Source organism: Panthera pardus, unplaced genomic scaffold, assembly GCF_024362965.1.
Source record: "Panthera pardus isolate Hobbes unplaced genomic scaffold, ASM2436296v1 HiC_scaffold_3, whole genome shotgun sequence".
NCBI lineage: Eukaryota > Metazoa > Chordata > Mammalia > Carnivora > Felidae > Panthera > Panthera pardus.
In genome coordinates, this window is record NW_026526876.1 from 814,458 (window position 1) to 837,696 (window position 23,239).

General features: G+C 49.2%; 2 protein-coding genes and 1 pseudogene across 10 annotated transcripts in view; 2 read left to right on the forward strand and 1 right to left on the reverse strand.

Moving 5' to 3' along the window:
* MPRIP (myosin phosphatase Rho interacting protein) overlaps nt 1-7,368 on the forward strand; it is a 154,338-nt gene extending 146,970 nt beyond the window's left edge. For all 8 annotated transcript variants that reach the window (XM_053892539.1, XM_053892542.1, XM_053892541.1 and 5 more), the window contains one exon: nt 345-7,368. In XM_053892539.1, coding sequence (XP_053748514.1) covers nt 345-416 — 72 coding nt within the window. In that variant the 3' untranslated portion in view covers nt 417-7,368. The remainder of the gene's footprint in view (nt 1-344) is intronic.
* On the forward strand, nt 3,288-10,782 carry LOC109246065 (S-formylglutathione hydrolase-like; annotated as a pseudogene).
* A 1-nt stretch (nt 10,783) lies between these two features.
* On the reverse strand, nt 10,784-17,698 carry PLD6 (phospholipase D family member 6). 2 transcript variants are annotated; one of them, XR_008418646.1, is made up of 3 exons: nt 17,224-17,698; nt 13,609-14,736; nt 10,784-12,792 (listed from the first exon to the last, which is right to left on the reverse strand). XR_008418646.1 is itself a non-coding variant. In XM_019413249.2 (2 exons), exons 1-2 carry the CDS (start codon nt 17,663-17,665, stop codon nt 14,489-14,491), a joined length of 690 nt encoding a protein of 229 aa, XP_019268794.1. In that variant the 5' UTR covers nt 17,666-17,698; the 3' UTR covers nt 12,822-14,488. The 2 variants fall into 2 exon arrangements, 1 of the variants encoding a protein (XP_019268794.1); XM_019413249.2 differs by lacking the exon at nt 10,784-12,792 and having other exon boundaries at nt 12,822-14,736.
* Between the last annotated feature and the right edge of the window lie 5,541 nt (nt 17,699-23,239).

A 23,239-nucleotide genomic window follows, 5' to 3' on the forward strand; every position in this document is an offset into this window, starting at 1 on the left:
GCCCACAGAAGGACACAGACGGGCGGATTTCTAGTTCTTGGCATACCTTTCTCCCCTGGCTGAGTCGATCTGATCGCTGCTTGTCCGAAGAGCCCTAAGCTCGGAATTCAGCTGCTTACACACGTGGTCTGTTTCTCTGGTTTTTTCCTTTTTTCATCCAGATAACACCGTTTCACAGGGGACATCTCTCTCCTTAGCATGCCCCACTAATCTCTCGAGGAGCCCCTCCCGCCCCGCCCTCCACCCCGGCACCCGCACCTCTGCCTGACTGCAGCCTGCACGCACGGCGCCGGGCCCGGTGCTAACGGTGTGTTTCTTTTTCTCCTGCCCTCGTGTCCACCCAGAGTCTGAAGGAAGGCCTGACCGTGCAAGAACGCTTGAAGCTCTTTGAATCCAGGGACTTGAAGAAAGACTAGCTGTGTCCCGTTCAACTTGAACACACACCCCTCCCGGCTCGCGGCAGCACTACCCAAGCGCCGCTTCTTGTCTGTACCTTTATTTTTTATTACTATCGTTGTCGTTACCGTTGTCGTCATTAACTGTGGGTATGGATGCATGAGAGACTGGTTTATGGGTTGTTCACATCGTTCCCCGCTGTGTTGATTCCCAGTTCCCGTGTCCTCGTCAAAGCTTCGTTCCCACGGTATCCAGAAACCCGCCAGGCAGCGGGGGCCGGGAGGGCTGTCCGCTCCCGGCCGGGTCTGCACAGAGCCCCCTCCCGCCGCAGCCACCACACTCACCGTCAGTATTAAGGCCCAGCAGTCTGTCGATAAGCTAGCTCGTCCCGCCGGGTGCACTGTGCGGACTCGGGGCCCGGGCGGTTGTCGCTCTGCCGCGTCCGGGTCGCTCGGAGAGAGCAGGGCGTCAGGTGGCGGCACCGACAACTCACTAGTCTTCGGGAGAAGCTGGGAGAGCAGGTCGGGGGGCACGGTTCACAGCCCCCGGTCACCACCTTTGGCTTGGGAGAAGGACGGCGTTTTGTATGGGTCCCACTAATTCAGCTTAGAGCCGCACCGCAGATAATCGCGGGAGACCTTTCACAACCTGGAGAATGTCGAAAGCAGCCATTCCTATTTTTGTTTGTTTTTTATTAAATCTTGCACAAAACCCCGGCCCCTCGCATTCCTTCCTACGCTCGCTCCTTTGTTGGTCACCAGTAGCCCTGGTCTCTTCCTAACAACTTAAGAGTGTTGACCTGTGGCCTGGGCTGCAGACCGTGCTTACAAAGCCTGATGAATTCCCTTGGGGAATCAGTCAAGGGGAAAGACTGTTCCGGTCTTTAACCTTTCTGAAAGAAACCTCCACATTGCTTCTGAGAAGGCTGAGTGAAGACCCCTATGTTAAGTCAAAAAGAAAGTGCAGAGGATGTCGGAATCAGATGAAAACTGCCACTGTTGTTTTTAACTCTACTCTGAGCTCTGAAAGGTTCTCGCGCAGCATTCAGAGAGCCTAAAGTAAACCTGTGCTAGCAAAGTTGCGTTCTCTAACAGTCAGAGTGAGACCTCTTTACCTGCCGTGACACACGACGGCAGTTCTCGAAAACCTCTCACGCTGGGGTGTCCGTCCCGGCGCCCGGAAAACCATTAATCCTGTTGAGACGAGGACTGTAAACAAGCCCCGCCTAGTGGGAAGCCGTTCGCGGCTCTGGGCTCCAGAGCGGCCGGAAGTGCTGCAATAGAGTGTCGGGAGGAGCTCGTTCTGGTCTCGCCGCCTCTGTCTCCCGTTGATTTTACTGCCAAGAGCGCACTTTCACTCTGTCGATGCTTCCGTTAGGTGGGGAGTCTGGGTACGTGGGCACTTTGGGGGTAGAAACTTGGAAATCACCTTGCTCAGTCTCTAGATTCGGTTAACAAGGTCATCCAGGGAAAGCCCCGGAAAGGCCGGGCAGAAGGGTCTGGGGCGTGCTGTCTTCTAGTGGGAATAAACTCCGAGCCGTCCACTGGCATCGAGGCTCTTCTGTGCACCAACCTCCAGAGTCTTAACCCACACCTGTCACTCCTTTGCTGCTATTCCATGTTTTTAAAGGCAAGAGAATGTTAGGTCTGGGTTTTCAATGCTACTCACCAGACACCCCGCACCACCCCCGGTGTAGACTGGCAGCATTTTTAGGAAGGACCGTGGTTTTGTGCGTGTGCCGCTCAGCATGGGATGCTCCGGATCCCGTGGTCCATTCTTTGGGCTCTAGAACGCTATTTAACACGTATGTCCTCCAGGGCAGAGAGTGAGGTGATGGCCAGCAGGATCTGATGGGGCGGGGGCCTTGTTGCCTGGTCCCCGCACAGACCGTCTCAGCAGCACGGTTTCACGTCACTCCTTCGGAGGACTCCCCTCCTCTACCGCAGTTTCCTTAGTGAGTGTCCCTGCTGCCTCTGGGGACTCTAGCCCTTCTCCAGGCAGCCCCCTGCCTCCAGCCCTCTCTGGCTTCTGGTTTCCTGGCAGGGTCCCTGCATGGAATCCAGCCCCACCTGCCTCCGGACCGTGCCGAGGGTCCGAAACCTGCAGTACTTTAAATAGGTCAGAGCACTTTACGCACCTGTGTTCATCACTCAGCCCTTGAGGTCGCACCTCGGGAGTCCTAGGAACAGCCGTATGCGGAGGTGGAAGGCAGAGACCAAGAAAGACAGATCTGTCACCGCAGCCTCTGAGGGCTCCGCCTCCTCGCCCCAGAGACCACAGAACTCGCTCCCCTGGGCTGCTTCAGTCTGGGCGTTACCAGGAACGGGCTACAAACCGGGGCGCCCTGGCTTCTCTCCAACAAAAGGCTGCTCCTGCTGCAGCCTCTAGAAAAGGCCCCGAGGCTAGCCTGGTCTTGCTGAGCGTCGCATAGTGACGGCTATGGCCTAGAACCCGATCTGAGCCACCTGCTGATAAGCCGGTCCTCTGGCTGGAGAGAGCAGACAGAACAGAATAAAGGGGGCTTCACTTTACCACCTCTGTGTTGCACCCCAATCCCGCTGTGCATGGTCTCCGTAGAGCACCCAGAACCCCGAGGAGCTTTTAGCCACCAAGTTCCTGAGAGAAGAAAGAATAAAGCTGTGGGGGTGGAGTTGCTTTCTGTGCCGGTGGAGAAGGGTCCTTCGGCGGATGGGGTAGGGTAGGTGATTATGAACTTGGGGTGCTCCCGCTGCTCCTGGTGCCGACCGGGCAGTGGGGGCGTCCCCACTTCCCAGTGGAAGATGAGCACGTGGATCGAGTCTTCCCAGTTGTAATGATCTTCCTGTAAATGGTCACTGGTCCCTCTGTGGTTCGCTAGCAGCTGACAAGCCATCAAACACGCGAACGGGAAAATGGAACCATTTGACTTCGACGGGGTCTGTGCGTAAGATCCGCGCTCACGTCTGCACGTGCGTGCGCACACATGCCGAAGAGCCGCTTTCTGCCAGTCAGGCTCCTTTATCGACGTGTGTGACTTCAGCGCCTGCTAGCATTCCGGTGACCGTAGCTGTCTGCGGCCTCCCTGGCAGACGTGCGGCAGAGCACTTTGCCTTTGGAAATGGAAACTTGCACCGTAAGGCCTCAAGCTGGGTCTGAACTTGATGGAGGAGGTGAGGGCCATCCTGGGGCGACAGGTGGGGGCCATGGGAGGAATGTGTGGGTTTGTCAAGAGCCAGAATCAGAGGCTCCTCCCTAGGAATCCAGTGAGTGGGAAGGCCCCAGGCTCTGGCTAGTTAAGAGGAACCTGTGACGCAGTGGACTCACCAGTCACTAGCTCACCGACCCAACAGGTAGGCCTCGGGGGGCCTCACAGCGGCCAGACTCGGGGGGAGAGCGAATTGCGGTTCCTAAGAAATGTAATTGTGACCCTCGGAGTCTGTCTGAAAGGGACTGTGACAGTTGTTAATAAGGCCACGAAACAAAACCGATGGCATAAAAAAACAAGTTTTAGGGTTCCAGTTGATAGTGTTTATCTCACCATGGAGGGAGCTGGAACACTTAACCTGAGAACCGAGCACGATCCTTGTCACTGCTGCCTGGCGGTCCCCTTGGCAAGTCCGGCTTTAGCCTGGGCCTGGGCCTGGGCCTGGGGCAGCACTTGTCTGCCCCACCCCTGCTGGAGGCCGGGCACCTGCCCCGTGGCCACTTTTCTCGGGCTTTAAAGCAACGCACGCGGCTGTGCCGGGGTCCCCGACAGCTCGCCGGCTACAGGGAAGCACTGCGGGCACCCCCACGTGTTCCCCCACTCAGATGAGCCAGCGGGCAGTGCGTTTCTGCCTCCACTCCCCTGGCTCCCAGAGCTGCCCAGGCCCCTTTGGCGGACTCAGCCCATGCATCACCCGTGGCCTGATCTCGGGCCCCACGTGCTCTGTCACGGCTGGCCACACACCAGCTCTTCTCCAGGCACTCGGAGCTGTTTTCACTCAGAGTGGAAAGAATGCGGCCCGTCAACACGTCTTCTCAAATCTAAAAGTAGTCCTGAAAGTAAGCGTCCGCATCGCTGTCCCACGGAAGCTTGCCACAGTTTTAACTCCGTCGAACACACAACTTCAGAAAGCCGGACAACTACAGAATTCAGCGACCCTTCATCACCAGGAAAGGTGGGAGGGAGGGGGTATTTTTAAAGTTCTTACAAAGGACAGGGAAGCAGGTAGTAAAAGGAAAAAAGCTTGTGCTCATCAGCAGCTTCGCTTCTCTGGAAACGTCCGTCCTTTGGAATACCTCCCATCCTGAACATCCTGGAAGCGGAGCTCCTGCCGTGCATTCTGTCAGATAGGAATTTGCTTCACGAACAGATCTGACGTGCCGCTCCGGACGTGTTCTCCATCAGCTGGGATCGGCGGGCAGCTCTCGGGGCCCTGGCGCCACGGTGTCCACTCTTCACCAGGGCCTGGGGAGGTGCTGCCGAAAACTTGCTTGTGCTGACGCTTCTTACAGTTCAGGTATTTGCGTGCCGCTTTGTGTCGTCTTTCATCACGGGCTCTCGCCCCTTGGGTCATTCTTGAGAGACGAGGCCCTGTACTGTCTGCTCGGTCAGCAAACGCTACGATACCTAAAAGGCGTGAGCTCAGACAGGAGACCCCTGATCCGAGGAGAGATCTTTCCATCCACCTGAGATTGGGTCAAAAGGTAAAGTCCACTGTTCTCAGCACCACGTAGGACATCGTGGGACGCGTCCCCCGCTCCACAGCTGGCCGCGTCTGCCCGGAGACGGGGTCCGTGGTACTTGGATGGGGTGCCGTTGCTCTCACACCTGGACGCTTTCAGTGAGGCCGTACTTCCCACGGTGGAAAGTTTCAATAACAACCACCCCGAAGTGAGTCTGGTAAAACCACTTGTTTTGGGTTCTTTGTGAGGAAGACAGGACATAAACACAGTACGAAAACGAACATCGATTTCTCTCAAAGGTTGTCGGCTGGAAAAGACCCAGCCTCATTCTTCTGCCCTTTTGAAAACAAGTTTCGAGTATTCTGGTTTCTTTATTAAAGGGAAGGGGTCTCCCTTCTTGTCTTTCAGCAGAGGAATCTGAGCAGAGTACGAGGAATACGTCAGCACCACCCCAGCCCCACTGTAGGGAGCAAGGACCACCTGCCCCAACACAGCCTGGGCCCCTTCCCCCTAGGTGCCCGCGTGCCTTGTGGAGAGGAGCCCGCCTCACTGGCTTCCAGCTTCTCTGTGTAAAAGCCACTGTTTACTTGCTTCAAAATAACCTACGTTATACAGAGTGAGCGGTGTAAATATTACTCAGAAATTACCGCAGGGATTTTCGTGACAGAGTTGGTATGGGTTTAAAAAGATCCCCTCGTAAGCTAGGGAGGACGGCTTTGGGTTCAACACTGAACGCCACCCAGAGTGATAAGGAACCGTTTCTAACGGGTGATGCACCTTCTTCAAAGCTTCGGTCACCTCATGGGCGGTTTTCAGGAGTGCATGCCAGCATCTGAAGTAACAGGAGGCCTGCATCCACGCGCGTTTTCTCTGGAAGAACTCCGTCATACTTGCTCCCGGCCGAGCCATTCGGAGGCCTCCAGGAAAAGCAGGACCGTGGAGAACGTGGTGGGCACATCTTCCCCAGATCTTTCTGTGGCAATTTCAGGCCTGTAGGGAGACGTCGTGGAAGGCACTGCTCTGGCCCGAGCGGCCGGATGGGGGGACTCGTGACCCCTCGCTGGGCCGGGCGTCTGCATGTCCCCCACTCCTAGGTCCTGTGGGAAGTGTCGAGGGTGCAGAGCTGCCAGCGCGGTCCCTTTGCATCGTGTGTCCGCGTCACTTTGGGGAGGGAACGTGCGGGAAACCGGCTCATCCGGTGCATAGGCTGACCCAGGAGGACTCGGAGGTCCCAAGGGTGAAGCACATGGTCCGTGGGCGTCGGGCGGGGGCTGGTGGGGGAAGGGAGAGCTTCTCGGGATGCAGTCCGAACACCGGAAGGAATGAAATTCTGGAAAAGCAGCGGTCGCCGGACACAGTCGGCCTGCCACCCGTCACGTGTCTGTGCCCTTCACAACTAGTTGTATCACATATTTCAGTTTTGTTTTATAGGAAGCTAGGAATAGATTATATAAAGAACACTAAAGTCATTATTGTGTTATAAGTTTGTATCACAAAACCAATTACGATGGATTTTAGGATTTACCTTTAGTATTAATGACTTCTCTACTGACTTACTGTTAGGACTTAAAACCAGTTAAGTGCTAAGAATTCATGTGGTTTTCCTAATATTTATAAAGTGTAAAGTTTCTAAGTGACTCCTCACCAATTGTAATTCTTAATAACTTTTCTCACAAATACACTCTTGTGTCAGAGGGAACGTCTCGGTCCAGCGACCAAGGACGACAACGCTAGGCCAAACTGCTGGGGGAGCCGATACACGAACAAAGTGGAACGTGTACATAACTTTCTGCTGTGACAAGTTTGGAAATAATCCACAGCAGTGACTTCTGTCACAGCTAATTATTGCAACAGTCGGGTGATAACGTGTTCAAACAACAAGCCCGTGTAATTCTAACCGGGGTTTCATTTCTGTACTAACGCTAAGTGGTAACGTTCTCTGAACAACGTGTGTGGAGGCCTCTGGGCTTGGCAGCCCCCCACTGCCTCCCCGCGCTGGGGCGCCCCCAGGGGCTCTGCCAGGGGGTTGGGGGGGGGGTGGCATCTCCTGTCCGGCCACACTGCCCTCCCGAAGAGGTGAGCCCGGTCAGCCAAGCTGCTCGCTCTTCCGACAATTCAACATTTTGATGGTTTCATTGAGGCTTTTTTAAAAAAATAAACCGTTTCTGAACAACTGTTCACAATTGAAGTGTTCCTTTGTCAAAATATTTATTCCTTTGTGTGACATGCTAGATTCCCATGGATGCAGCTGATCGTTTCTACTTTGTAAATATTACCTAACTTTACATAAACTATATCATAATAAACTATTTTTGCATCACCCTGGCATGCTGTGAATGGGAGTTTGTTCAATGGAGAGACATGCACAATATTCATTTAAATCAGAATATGGAAACCTGTCAGTAGCCTAGAGACTTATCCTGGAGTTTTTTGGTTTTCGTTTTGTTTGGCTTTAAAAACAAAAGTGTTTTCAAAGTTAGGGGTTTATCAGCATTTTAAAATCAGGAGATTTCACATAAAAGTCTGTATTGTGGGGCATCTGGGTGGCTCAGTCGATTAAGCATCCAACTTCAGCTCAGGTCCTGACCTCATGGTTTGTGGGTTTGAGCCCCACGTCGGGCTCCACGCTGACAGCGGAGAGCCAGCTTGAGACTCTCTCTCTTGACCTTTCTCTGTCCCTCCCCAACTCCCGCTTTCTCTCTCAAAATAAGTAAAGTTTAAAAAAAAAAAACAACTACCTATGTTCACATACAATGCATAATAAATATTTTATATCATGTATCAAATGAAGGTACATTGGCTCTGCTCTAGAAACCTTCAAGGGAGGCCAAAAGCAGCATAAAAAATACTAAAGAGAGGAAGGAGCTAGAACTATCAATCAAGGAAATAGAACTCTCATATCTGCCCCTTTATTATTAGGTTTTTTACAATAAAGTTGTACTTGGTGTTTCAAAGAGAAAATACATCCTATCTCATGACCCAATACACACACACACACACACACACACCATGACCCAAAACTTCACAAAAGAATGCACCCTACATTCTGTTAAATTTTTAAAAATTCTAGTTGTGGCCCACTGAATAGAATAAGAAAATAAGAAACTGGATTTTCCCAATATTGCCACAACCTTTGGAATGAAATAGGTGAAAGTGTGTGGAAATCCAAACTTTTATTCAGTAAACAGAAAAAAACAAATTCTGACTCTACCTTTGGAAATCAACTTCTGGAATTCAAAAAACTTAGAAAAAATAGAGTACAGACATACAAAGTAGCATACCTCCGGTGTGCTATTCCAGTTGTTTAAAAATGTTTCGATAATTTTTTGTTCTTTAAAAAAATTCTAGACACTGGTCCTAATGGTATTCTAATAACTTTAACATTTTTTTTAAGCTGTGTAATTTGCAATTGTGAAAATCAGTTGGCACTTAGAAAATCTAGCATCCTTTCATGATTAAAGCACTCAGCAAACTAGGAATACAAGTAAGCAAATTCAGTGTGATAAAGAACATTTATAAAAACCCCACGACTTCATACTTAATGGTGAAAAACTGGAAACTTTCCCCTGAAGATCAGCAACAAGACAAGGATAGCTCTTCTCACCATATATATTCAACACTGTACTGGAGATTCTAGCCAGGCAAGAAATAGGAAAAACGTCCATGTTGAAAAGGAAGAAGTAAAAACTGTATCTGCAGGTAACATGATCTTGTATATGGGAACCCAAGGGAATCCACTAAAAAAATCTATTGAAACTGATATGAGGTCTGCAAGTTTGCAGGATACAACATTCATATACAAAAATGAATTGTATTTAGTAGCAGCCTGAAACAAAGCAATTCCATTTGCAATAATATCAAAAAGAATAAAATACTTGGGAATCAACTTTTTTGAAAGAAGTGTAAGACTTAGACACTGAAAACTACCAAAAAAAAGTAAGATTTAAACAAATGGAAAGGAATCCCATGTTCACGGGTTGGAAAATGTGATATCGTTAGAACGGCAATACTCTCCAACTTGATCTACAGACTCAACACAATCCCAGCTGCTTCTGCAAAAGCTGATCAGCTGATCCTAAGATTCATAAAGACATGTAACGGGACCCAGGATAGCCAAAACCATGTTGGAAAGAAGAACAAAGTTAAAGGACTTGTTTACCGGGTTTCAAAAGTTGACACAAAGCCTAAGTAGTCAAGACAGTGTGTGTACTGGCACGGGGACTGACACAGACCAATGGACCAGAATTAAGAATCCAGAAAGAAGCAATTGCATTTAGGTGATCAACTGATTTTTAACAAGAATACCAAAACCATTCAGGGTAGAAAGAATCATTTTTTCAACAAATGGTGCTGAGACAACTAGCTATCCACATATAAAAGAATGAAGTTGGACCCCCTGCCTCTCACCATACACAAAACCTCAAAATGGTTCACAGACCTGACCCAAAAGTGGACAGACCCAATGGGGGTCAGAGATGAGAATGAAGAGACCGGAGAACGTGGCATGGGCAGCCATGCTGAGGCCTCACCTTTCCATTCCGACCACTGCTTTTCCCACCACCACTGACCCCCGAGGCTCACCTACCTTTTGGTGCAGATAACAAGGCAAGTAGCAATTGGTCAGGGGAAGAATGCCTGCAACAGGTGCTCTGGGGGACTTCGGAAAGTTTTTGAACACGACAGTGTTGAGCTGAACTGCAAGATGAAGTTTGCTATCTACTTGCCACCAAAGGCAGAAACTGGAAAATGCCCTGCACTATACTGGCTGTCTAGTTTAACTTGCACAGGACAAAATTTTATGTGAAAGATTATCAAGCTGCTTCAGAACGTGTCCTTGTCATCACCGTTCCAGACACCAGCACATGTGGCTGCAATATTAAGGGAGGCGAGGGCTGGGACTTTGGCACTGGTGCTGGGTTTACGTGGATGCCACTGAAGAGCCTTGGAAAACTACCTACAGAATGCACTATTACGTAACTGAGGCGCTTCCTCAACTCATAAATGCCAGCTTTCCAGTGGGCCCCCAAAGGATGTCTATTTGGGGCCGTTCCACAAGAGGCCACAGAGCTCCGACGTGTGTTGGAAGAATCCTGGAAAATACAAATCTGCATCAGCCGCTCTCCAGTGTGCAACCCAGCGCTCTGTCCTGCAGGCAAAAAAGAAGCCTTTAGTGAATATTTGGGATCAGATACAAAGTAAAGGGAAGGCTTCTGATGCCACCCATCTTGTGGTCCTGTCCGGGTTCTCAGCCTGACACACTAATTGGTCAGGAAAAAGACGGCCAGTTCCTTTCAGATGGACAGTTACTACCTAGTAACTTCACGGCTGTCTCTACAGAAAAGAGAGTCCCTTTTGCTTTTGGATTACAAGTGGGTTATGATCACAGTCACTACTTCATTGCAATCTTTATTGCTGGTCACATCAGGCATCATGCAAAATACCCGAATGCATGAAAAACTTCAGATAAGAGAATTTCCAGGATTATAATCCTGCTATAAACAGAACTGTAGGGGGAAAGTACTTCAAAACATTGTATTTCATAGTGCTAAAAATGCATCATTCCATAGCTGAATCACTTTCTGAATAAACATATAAGACCTAGAAAAAACGTGGTTCACAGACTGACACAAGGAGCTAAGAGAATAATACTCCGAGAAAAAAACACAGAAGCAAATCTTTGCGACCTTGGGTTGGGTGACAGTTTCTCAGATATGACACCAAAATCCAAACAACAGAGGTAAAAACAGGTATTTCTAACACGCAAATGCCAACAGTACCCAAGAAAAAAGACCATCCAGAGAATGGGAGAAATTATTTGCAAATCATATTTCTGATAAGGGACTGGAGTCCGAAATATAAAAAGAACTCTTAGAATCCTTATAATTCATATGAAGTTATAGGTCATAACTTATAACTCTTATAATTCATCAATAAAAAGGCAACCCAATATTTTAAAAACGGGCAAAGGACTTGAACAGACATTTCTCCAAAGACAATATACAAACGACAGGGACATGAGATGTTCATCTTCATTAGTCATCAAGAAAAGGCAAGTCAAAACCACAATGAGATACCACCTCACACCCAGTGAGCTGGCTATAATTTTAAAAGTCAGTAATGATTTTCTGTTGGCAAGGTTGTGGAGAAGAAGAAACCCTCCTACACTGCTGGTTGGAATGGAAAAGTCTGGTAGTTTCTCAGACAAGAGTTCTTGGACCCCAAAAATCTACTCCTAGCTATGTACTTGAGAAGTGAAAACATATCGGCGTGAACACTTACATGTGAAATGTTTACAGCATCATTATTTGTAATGGTGGAAACCAAAATGTCCATCAAACGATGAATGGGGTTTTTTTTAATGTATATCCACGTGACAGAATATTCTAGGACTCAACTACAGAAAGAAGTGAAATACTGACACGCACATGCTACAACAGGGACAGCCTCAAAAACATTATGCTGAGTGAAAGAAGGCACATACAAAATGCCACATACTGTAGGATTCCATTTATAGGAAAATCCAGAGACAGGAAGGAGACGGTTGCCAAGGGCTGGGAGGGGGCAGAGAACGGAGAGTGCTGCTCTTGGGACATGGTTTCTCTCTGGGCTGAAGAATACGCTCTGGGATCCAAGAGTGGCGATGGCCGCACAACTCTGTTATGTACTAAAAACCACTGAATTGCATTCTTCAAAAGGGTGAATCTTTTCATGTATGATTCATGTATGAATCTCAATGAAGTGTTGTTGTTTTTTTTTTTTAAGTAATCAGCTGTTTTAAAAACAATTCAAAAGAACCAAAACATGCCTTAAAATATAAGACAGCTGTAGGCCACCGGGTTGGCTCAGTCGGTTAAGCATCCGACTCTTGATTTTGGCTCAGGTCACAATCTCGCAGTTGGTGAGTTCAGGCCCCAAATCGTGCTCCACATTGTCAGCCTGCTTGGGATTCTCTCTCTCCCTCTCTGCCCCTCCCCCACTCACTGTCTCTCTCAAAATAAACAAACTTACACACACACACACAATACTGTTGGGGCACCTGGGTGGCCCACTTGGTTAAGTGCCCAACTCTTGGTTTCAGCTCAGGTCATGATCTCACAACTTCGCAGCTTCTGCCTCGCACTGTGTCTGTCTCTCTCCCAATAAATTACAAAGACACGTTGTATTGGTTCCTTCAAACCTTCCTGGTGTACTTCACAGCTATGGGCACTGTCGTGGCCAATTCCCACTCCAACGGTGTTTTCTAATCATGAGGGTTGCAGGAGGAAGTGTCATCTCACCACAGTTCTTTTCAGAAAACCCGAATCTTGTGAGATTTGATTTCCTACTGCTAAGATAATGAAGATAACAATATAAACAAAGCCATTAAATAAAAAATCTTACGAGATCATTTAGGAATCCTGAAAACATCCAGACAGCTCGGCTAGGTCACCTTATGCGCACACGGTTACTGACATACGTCTGAGCGCCAGCCTGCTTCTAGAAGAAGGGGATGCAAGCCACGGCAAAGACCCAGATACCAGTGGGAGTGAGCTGCACGCAAGCCAACCTTCACAGGTTGGAGGAAAATGCTGGAAATCCTGCCACGGCGGCATGGACATCTTCGAGAACACTTTAGACGGTCCCCCAAGGAACACTGAGGTCTTACTCCTGCCTGGGGCTCCTCTCTTGACCAGCAGTCTCTAAATAGCCGTATGTCATCCACTGCTGCAAAATGGTATTTGTTTCATTAACAGCACCCACGATTTGGATCTGCAAAAGGCAAAGACACACTACTAACATTCCAGAGTAAGAACGCCTTTATTCAAACGTGCAGACGTGCAGGACGATGCGGCTTCAGCATCCAGGACACAGACACATCCTACAACTCCTCCTGTTTTCTCTCCAGAACACAGGCTGCAGGAGTGCAGATGCAACTTGGGGGGAAAAAACACATTCAGTCCAAAACCATTTCCTGTGAGTTCCAATCCATGTATTATACTTGTTAGCTTCAATTAAATCAGGAAAATTAACTTTGCATGTACTTGCCTAACACAGTAAGTCAAAGATAACTTTAAACAAGGAAAAACATGCCACGATGAGTGGTCTCTCCAGGTGGCTCCATGAGTGTGATGGGGAAAGTGAAACACGCCCAACAGACGTCAGGACGATTACATACAGAAATAGGACAAGATGGCCAAATCGCTATTCAGGTGTCACGTGAACAATCTCTCCATAAAGATACACGTTAATGAAAAAATAACATTTCACAAATGTACGTAAGATAGCTATTGTAATTAATGGTGAAAGCAAATCCCTGAGCTGAGAATAAAAACAGATCTGTGAGGTGCCACAGCCTGAAAAGAGGCTCTCTTCTAGTTTATTCCTCCAGATGGTCAGGTAACCCACGATTGATTACGCTGAGCCAAAAATGCCAATTAGCCAAGTTCACAGGTGGTACAGTGAAGGTCACTTCTAAGTGCACAAAATTACCTTGAATGCGAGCATGCTAACAATTAAAGGCTTAACACAGAAACAGAAGCAGCCTCTGGCCACTTCCAGTCCTTGCTGATAGACTGAGCAACTCACCACGATGAAAACAGAAGGGAAGCTGTGGAAGATGAACATTCTCCTGGGTACTTGTGGGGTTCTTTTTTTCTCCTGTGTATTTATTTTAAAGGGTCACCATGCAAGGCACCCCGGCTAGGACAATGACCTGCCCGCTGTGGTGGCAACCAATGTTTGCAGGGGGGCCCGGAAGGCGGCTCCCACTCCTGCCGTGCCCGGCACCCCCCTCTCCTGCCCTTTTTCCTGACTTCTCTCCTTAACCTCTTCGGACTCAAACCTGCCCATAAGCACCCACGAGCCGCTGACAGCAGAAATGGAGAGACTGCCCACCTCTGCCCCATCCCAGGGGGTTAGCTGTGCTGGAAGGGTTGGGCCAGGCCAACAGGAAAGGAGGAGACAGTGTGGGAGACAGTGCCAGGGGAGCGGATGCCATAGCAAGAGATTCTCTAGAATCAGGAAGAGGAATCAGCCTTTACATCCTGAAAGAGGTATCTTGCCTTTTCTGTACAGCAGGAGAAACCTGGCCCAAGGCAGGAGGCGAGTTCCAGAACGCCCATTCCTGAAAAGCTGTCGCCGAACATACTGGTGGGAAGCGAGCTGACCTGAAACAAGAGACTCGGGTTGCAGGGATTCCCCTTCCTCCTTAACCCCACTCTGCACTTCACTTTAGTGTTTTAATGAACGAGAACGGAGTCTGAATGTGTTTTTTCCTCACGTTGAGATTTCTCTCACGTAGACTGCACAGTCTGACACGGAACCCGGCAGCCGCTCTGGGCGGGCACAGGCCCGTCCTGAGTCCCATCCTTTTAGATCTGGTGTGGTTTCGACTGCGGGGACAAAAGTTCTGTAACGCCGAACACCGTTCTCGCCTTGAACTCTGAAGACAGAGGAGAGCAAAGCTTCAGTGATTCCTCTTCTTTTGTGGGAAAAAGGTATACTTTGTAGGATTAAACTCTTCCCAGATACGCTCAAATTCTTCCAGAAAAAGCCTCACATACTCTTCGTCCTCCATAATCAAAACATTTTCTCTGTTGTTCTGAATGGCTTGAGTGGTCCAGTTGAGGGAGCCCGTGATCAGCACCTTCTTGTCCACTATGGCAAACTTGTGATGCATGTAGCCCAGGTCCTGATCGTGTCGCACCTGGATGCCTGCAAAAAGGGCAAGTCAGACTTCTCCACCGCCTCTTACAACGCTTTCGTTCAGACACCGGAGCCCCTCCTCAAGTGCAGACCGTTTCCCAGCAGCTGCTGCTCTAGTTCTGACTTGGTAGGGGAGACGGGAAGCTCGTCACCCTTGGGCAGGAGGCGGTGGCCGAGCCAGATGGTGACCAGCCGCTGCCAGCGCACAGGAGGGAAGGCCGAGGGAACGGCGAGCGTGGTGGCCCAGGACCGGGGGGCGGTGGGGACAGCCGGTCCCGAGGGGCGGGACGGCAACACTCACACCACTTGCCTTCTGGCGCCGACAGGCAGCCCTGGAACCTGGGTGAGGTCTGCCCGCCCGCACTTCTCAAGGACGCACCAACCAGCACAATCCCGGGTTACTGGTTCTGGGAGGGCCCATCACGGACCCTGCCAGAGGGGTCAGGGCAACAATCGTTCGCCGGGCTTTCCTTGCCTTCAAGCTCTCACTGGGCCCACCCCTGGAACTGGGGCACCCCTGCCAACGCCACGCACGCCAGCACCACACCCCACTGCGTAAGGGGAGGATGGGCCTCAAGCAGGAAGACTGCAGGAGAAACCAGGCCCTGGGTGCTTCGGGCGAGGGAATGAAGTGTCACCCCAAAGCCAGCCGGCTGGGGCCCCTAACTCCCAGCATGCCCTGGGCCTTTCTGCCAAAGCAGAAAGAGTTCTAACTGCTACAAAACCGAATTCTCCCTCGCTTTGCCTCCTTCACTCGCCACGGAGCCTGTAATCCTTGCCTTTTGTTTTCCTGTTTGTCTCTCTCCTACCGTTTTCAAACTCCCCTCGGGCAGGACCCGTCTGTCCATCCTCCTCTGCCTCAACCCTGGAATAATGCCTACCTCCTGGGTTATCTGCTTAGTGGACGAGACCATAAGAAATGTGTGATTTAAGAGAACAGTTTAAAATAGGCTGCTTTGCAACAGAGTCACCAGACTTCACAAATAAAAATACAGGATGTCCAAATTAAGATGTGATTTCAGATAAACAACAAATACTTTTTTTATTTTAAAAAAAGGGGGGGGGTTAACGTTTCTTTTTGAGAGACAGTGCAAGCAGGGGCAGGGGAGGGACAGAGAGAGAGGGAGACACAGAATCCAAAGCAGGCTCCAGGCTCTGAGCTGTCAGCACAGTGCTGGACATGAGGCTCGAACTCACGAACCGTGAGATCATGACCTGGGCCGGAGTCAGACGCTTAACCGACTGAGCCACCCAGGTGCCCCTACAGATAGTTTTTTAAAGTAAGTGTGTCCCATGCAATATTTGGGACATACACTAAAAAGTATTCGTTGCTTATCTGAACTTCAAATTTACCTGGACATCCTGTATTTTGCCAGCAACCCTGCCTTGTAACCTTCCTATCCCAGGGGACCCGAACACCGCTTCTCTAACCAACCCGCCAGCAACCCCTGTTAGCTCTACCTTCAGAACAGATCTTAAGTCCCACATGCAAAACACAACTGTTATACTGAGGCTGAGGAGGAAATACAGACCTCACGGGTAAGCCCAGAATCTGAATTTAGACCCTTTGCAAAATTATTCATACTTCCCGCTTCAACTGTCCCCATCCCACTGCAAGAGAAAGGCCAGCCAGACGTATCCGTCTTACCTGTCCTCCTGCAGCCGGAGAAACAAATTAACTGCTCACCATCTAAACATTTTAGCTCCACGTTTTTTAGTATATCGTTTTTATTCATTTCAAAAGCCCCAGCATAAAATTCACTAGCGCATTTAAGGTGAAATGACTTTTCCTCCTTTGGCCCCTCAGTCCGGAAGCCCCACCTTCGCCATCTTGGCACACCCGCTCCTATGCACACGGTCACTGACAGTCCGCTAGCGGCGGGCCTTGCAGGTTTGTTTTTACAGTTCGCCCCTGATTTCCTGAGTGCTGCCTGGCTAAGCCATTGTCATTTCAGTCTGCTACGTCAAAAACTCAGCTGGTGGGGCTACATCCCCTGCCTCTACCCGGTACAGGCTTTCCCCACAGCCCCCCAAGGCCAACGCCAGTCATCAGAAACTGGGAATCACAGGAGCTACGTCCGCTTTCCCCGGTGTCGCTGGGCAGGCCCCCAGCCTCTGAGAATCCCCCAGATCTTCTCCACTAGCTGGGAACACACAGCCTGCTCACTCCTCCGGGCTCACACTCAGGTATCCAGCGTTAACACCTCCCTGCACAGAAGTGCACCCACTGGGTGAAGGCAGGTGCTCTTTACAGACGGCCCTGGAGTCTCTCCAGACTAAACCATCCTGACCTCACAAGGCCACCAGGGGACATATATGGGGTCTCACCTATACTCAGACCCCCCACCAAGTTTCTGCTTTTGACATTCTCCCCCACTGCCTAAGGCCCCCGGGATCACATCATTCGCCAGGCTGGGGGCCTGATGACCCTCCCCAGAGGTTCTCCACGGACCTGAGTCCCAAGCCGGGACTGCCGGCCTCTCTGGCCCGGCCTACCTGCCTTGCGGAGCAGGCCGATCTGCGAACCGTTAAGGGCCATGTAGTCGCAGTCGGTAATGACCCGGACGCGCACCCCGCGCTGGTGAAGCAGCTGCACCGCGCGCCCCAATTGCGGGCTGGAGAAGGCAAAGAGGCAGAGCTCCAGGCTGGCGCGGGCGGCCAACAGGGCGCCCAGCAGGCGGCTGAGCGAGCTCTCGCCGTGGGGCAGGCTGCACGGGCAGCCCGCTGGCGGCCCCGACGGCCCCTTGCTCGGGGCCTGCAGCAGAGCCTCGGTGCAGGTCACCTGCGACGGGAAGAAGAGCACCTCGCGCCGCAGAGGGCTCTGCCACCCTCGCCGTCGCCAGGCCCGCAACCAGCGCAGCACGGAGGGCAGCGCCTCCAGAGCCAGCGCGAGACCCACGGTCGCCACAGCCGCCACCCGCCAACGTAACCGCTCCATGCCGCCTAGACCTGCCCCGCCGCCCACGGCGCCTGCGCGCGTGCCCCCGGCCACGTGCGCCCGCACCTCCCCACCCACTGCGCCTGCGCACCCCTAGCCACGTGCACTCAGCGCCCCCCCCACCTCCACTGCCCATCACGCCTGCGCCGAGGCCGGCCACGTGCGCCCGACCCCTTCCCCCCTACACACCACCCACTACGCCTGCGCGCCCCGGCCCTGTACAGCCACCCCCGGCCAATCGCGCCTGCGCAACCCCAGGCACGTGCGACCGCTCTCCAGCCACGGCCCACTGTGCCTGTGCACCCGCAGGCCCCGTGCGCCCCACCCCCCATGCCCCCCTCCCACACGTCCCACCACGCCTGCGCACGCGCAGCCTGGCTGCACACGGCCTCTCTGGGCTTATTCGCGGCCCCACCGCGTCTGCGCGCCCTCTGGCCAAGTGCACCGGGCCGCGCCCGCCTAGCCCTGTGGAAGTGCATGCACCCCGCAGGCGATCCGATACCACCCGCTCCCCGCAGAGCCTGCAACAATCCAGGTCCTCCTCCCTTTGAGGGGCAGTAGAGCAGCCATGACCGCTCAGTTCAAACCTTTCCTTTTGTTTTAGGGGCGCGGCTAGGCAGGGCTGGGAGAAGGGTCTGGAAACACACTGAGTGTCAAATAAGGAATGCTTAAGCTGGTGGCAGGGTTTGAACTCAAAGTGTCAGAGACAGCGGTGTGATGGGGATGGCCCCAAAGCCGGTCTTAAGCCCCTTGTGTTTCTACAGACTTTCCCAATATAAACTTGTTATTTGGAGATGCCTGTTCGTTCTGCTTTAAGCGTAAGCACGGTGAAAACGTAAGAAGGCCGCGGTCCTGTCTTAGCAAGCACTGGACCCACTGTATCACTTAGGAGGGGCTGTTACTTTCACAGGGAGAGAAAAGAGAGAAGGGCTAAGTTTTCTTTTTTCTATTTTTTCTTTCTTGAATCCTGGTCAGGAATTTCCACGGTTAATTTGAAGTCTGTCTATGGTCTTTGAAAGGAAATAACTCCACAGTCTCTTCCTTGTAACCAGCTGATGGTCTTCATGACTTCCATCCATTAAAAAACAGACTCCCCAGATGGGGGGAAAGGAGCTGATCTAAGTAACTTTGGGAAACCACGTTTTAACTGGAAACCACAAGGCTAAACACAACAGCAGCTGCCCGTAAACACTGTACTCTGGGTGATACCTTTATTTCCCAAGGCGGGGAACTGCATACACGCGCACTGGGGTCGAGTGCATTAGTCGTTGGTTGGCGGGTAGTGGGAGCCAGGGTTCTTCTCTCTGTTGGATGGGGTAAGAGATAAGCACCGGAGAAGGCTTGAATGATCCCTCTGGTACTGGATTGGGGTCAGAGACACCACAGTGAACTCATGGTTAGCTTAGTATTTATAGTAAAATACTACTATGTCAGTTTTGACATACCTCACGTACCTCAGTCCCCCAAGAGGCCCAGAAGCAGTGCCACTTCTGCAATAATGAGCATGCTAGGTCCCAGATCTTAGTTTCCAAACACCATTCTCCTTGAAGAAATAACAGATTCTGGGGGTTGGGCACGGAGACTGTAGATGTATTTTCGGCATCTTGTAGTACCAGAAATTGAGCATGTGGACATGGCGGCAGGAACAAAAGACACAGGAGTAGCCTAAAAGAGACTCCAGTGGCCAAAACTGGAGCAAACGGAGAAACAAAATAAATATTTGCAGTAGTTTTTATAATCCAAGTGCGAGATAAATATACAGGACTCTATACCGCTATAAATAAATGACTGAATAAAGAAACGAGAGAAGATACGTGTCTTCCTTACAGAAGAATTCCAAATAATATATGTAGCTACTCCTTGCTACGGGAGGGAGAACTAAATCTCTCTGCCCCTTTGAAAGTGGGGAGAAACCTTGTAAACACCACCTTAACCAAGTGATAGTGACCATCACCAGAGATGTGTGAATGTTACATACCCCGGATATATGAGAAGGGCACCTCACTTCTGTGGTGGTTGTTCCCAAAGCTCATACACCCAGTTCTATCATGAGGAGGAAACGTCAGAAATCCAGATGGAAGGACTTGCTATCCCATTCCACAGGATAACTGGCCAGTATTTTTCCAGACTGCCAAGGTCATGAAGAGAAGGGAACCGCTTAGAAACTGTAACAGACCAGAAGAGACTGGGGAGACTTGACAACTAGATGCAATGTGGTGCCCTGAACTGGATCCTGAAACAGAAAGATAGTGTAACTGGGAAAAGGGCTGAAATGTGAAAAAGTCTGGAGCTTAATTAATAGTCACGTATCAGTGTCAGTTTCTTCACTTTGACAAATGCATGATAGGGATGTAAGATGCTAATAATAACGGAAACTAAACTGTGCTATCTTTGAAACGTCAGTAAATCTAAAATTATTCCAAATTAAAACTTATTTTAAATGTTGAACGTTCACCTTCCGTATGACCCAGCTATACCGCTCCTAAATATAACCCAAGAGCAATGAAAGCACATGTCTATGTGTGTGCACAGAGACTTGTACACAAATGTCTGCAGATTTATTTGTAATAACCCAAACCTGGACATAATACAAACATCCATCAACAGATAAATAGCCGAACCCTCGCCTGTCCATACGATGGAATACTATTTCACAATAAGAAGAAACAAACTGCTGATATATATGGATAAATTATGCTGAGTGAAAAAAGATAGACAAAAGAAAGTATATTCTGTGTGGTTGCACCAACATGCAATTCTAGGAAATGCAAACTAGAGTGAAAGTAAATCAGTGGTTGCCTAGAGATGTGGGAAGGGAAGAAAGAGTATAAAGAAACGTACAATGAGATGTTCACTATCTTGATGGCGTTAATGTGCATACGCATATGTCAAAACCTGTCAGGGTGTATGGTTTAAATGAGTATAAATTATTGTATGTCAGCCATACTTCTTAAAAGTGCCTTTTTTAATTTACAAATAGAGCCCCACAGTGTAATTCTAGCTCCCCTACGTCACAGCTGCGTGACCTAGGACGAATTGCTTCATTCTTTGAGACTCACTTTCTTCACCTGAAAAGACAGTAAAGAATGAGAAGAAGGTGAGCACAGTCCTATATAAAGAGGTAGTCAATTCCTCTCTGTAAAAACAACCAACCAACCAACCAACCAACCAACCAACCAAATATGCACGTGCGTGCGTGTGCGTGTGTATTAGGGAAAATGGTCAATAACAACCGCTTCAGGGTGCTGGAAATCCACCAAAGGCAGACAACAAAATGAGAGGCATCATTTTTTTTTTAAAACTGCTGGAGGCTGTTCCCAGCCGTTCACCCTCCCAGCTCAGTTGGCAAAAATGGTGGCCTTACCAATGTGGGACCGGCTGCAAAACCCTAAAATCTAGGTTTTTACTTTTGCTGGCTAAAAGTGGTGGGTTCAGTTGGGAAATGAATGACAAACACCTGCAGCCTTACCAACCCAAGCTTCCGGTCCAAGGTGGGGTAAGCCACAGACCAGCCAGAAAATAGGACAGAAAGGGCCCCAAAGTGAGAAAACCATAGAAAAGCTGACCTACACTCTCCACACATCCTTGGCGAACTGGGGAGCTATGCATGAATGGGAGAGACCCAGGAGAGGCCAGGGAAGAGCGAAAGCCAATGGAGGCTTGAAAGGGTTCCCAACCCACAAACACATCGATCAGCAGAGGACAGGATTCTCACAGACTTAAAATATTTGGGTACAACCTCTGCCTAAAAACATTGGCTGACTACTACATTAGGAAGACACAGCAGTGACCTCTAGACATAAATAAAAATAAGGATTAAAAAAAACATTGGGGCACCTGGCTGGCTCAGTTGGTTAAGCGTCTGACTTCAGCTCAGGTCATGATCTCGAAGTCCATGAGTTCGAGCCCCACGTCGGGCTCTGTGCTGACAGCTCAGAGCCTGGAGCCTGCTTCATGTTCTGTGTCTCCCTCTCTCTCTCTCTCTCTCTCTGCCCCTCCCCTGCCTATGCTGTCTCTCTCTGTCTCTCAAAAATAAATATAAAAAAAAAACAAAAAACAACAAACTGAGCAGACACACCAGCGTCACACTACAGAGGGAGAGATTCTACAGTTTAAGTCCAGGCACGTTTCCAAAGAAAAACAACCTTAGAAAAATGTAATAGAATGTAATAGAATTGCTATACTATATTATCTAAAATGTCAGTTTTCAACGAAAACATAATAGACATGCGAAGCAGCAGGAAAGTGTGACCAACATACAGGGAAAACAGCAGCCAATAGAAATTGACTTTGAGTGGACCCAGATGTTGGAATTAGTAGAAAAACACTTCAAAGCAATTCTTACAGAAATGTTCAAAGAATTAAAGGAAAATATAATGATAATGAGTCCACAGATACTCCTTAGAGAAACACAAATTATTTTTTAAAGTCTATGCAAGGGTTGTCTGGGTGGCTCAGTCGGTTGAGCGTCCGACTTCAGCTCAGGTCATGGTCTCATGACTCGTGAGTTCAAGCCCTGTTTCGGGCTCTGTGCTGACAGCTCAGAGCCTGGATCCTGTTTCAGACTCTGTGTCTCCCTCTCTCTCTCTGACCCTCCCCCATTCATGCTCTCTCTCTGTCTCAAAAATAAATAAACATTAAAATAAATAAAGTCTATGCAAACTGTCAATTAGGTTCAATTGTAACTGCCCACTGTGGTCAGAATATTAATAATGGGAAAGGCTACGCATGTGTTGGGGCAGAGGGTATATGGGAAATCTCTGTACCTTTCCCTCAATTTTGCTGTGAACCTAAAACTGTTCTTATGAAAAGAAGTCATTTACATCATGCACAAAAATAAACTCAAAATGAATTTTTAAAATTTTATTTTTAAGTAATGTCTACACCCAACATGGGGCTTGAACTCACAACCCTGAGTCAAGAGTTGCATGCTCTTCTGACTGAGCCAGCCACGCACCCATAAACTCAAAATATATTAAAAACCTAAATGTGAGGGTTACCTGGGTGGCTCAGTCAGTTAAGTGTCCAACTCTTGGTTTTGGCTCAGGTCATGATCTCATGGTTTCATGAGTTCAAGCCCCGTGTCAGGCTCTGCAGTGTGGAGCTTGCTTGGGATTCTCTCTCTCCCTCTCTCTCTGCCTCATCTGCTCATGTTCTGTGTCTCTCAAAATAAATTTAAAAAATTAAAACAAAAATAAAGATGCATATTGTAATCCCTGGAGCACCCCCCCACACACACACACAACTTAAAAAACTAGGTTTACAAATCCAAAATTAAAATTGTGTTCTAAAACAGTCATTCAACAAAAAATAAACACGTTAAAAATAGGAACAAAAAGACATGAGACACATTATAAATATAATATGCCACTGAATTCTACTCTTAAAAATAGTGTAAATGGCAAATTCTAGGTTATATATATTACCACAATATAAGCATTTTTAAGTCTTAAATGTTTTCTATATAGAAACGTATAAATGTTTTCTATATAGAAACATAAATATATAGAAAATGGACATAAGAGATACAGAAAAGAGCAAAATGGGGGCTCCTGGGTGGCTCAGTCAGTTGAG

Bases quoted from the DNA above. Each gene is read 5' to 3' on its own strand.
- PLD6 (XM_019413249.2), bottom strand. From the start codon at position 17,665: ATGGAGCGGTTACGTTGGCGGGTGGCGGCTGTGGCGACCGTGGGTCTC. The intron at 14,737-17,223 runs GTAGGCCGGGCC...CCCTTTTTGCAG, and splicing joins CGGCCTGCTCCGCAAGGCAG to GCATCCAGGTGCGACACGAT.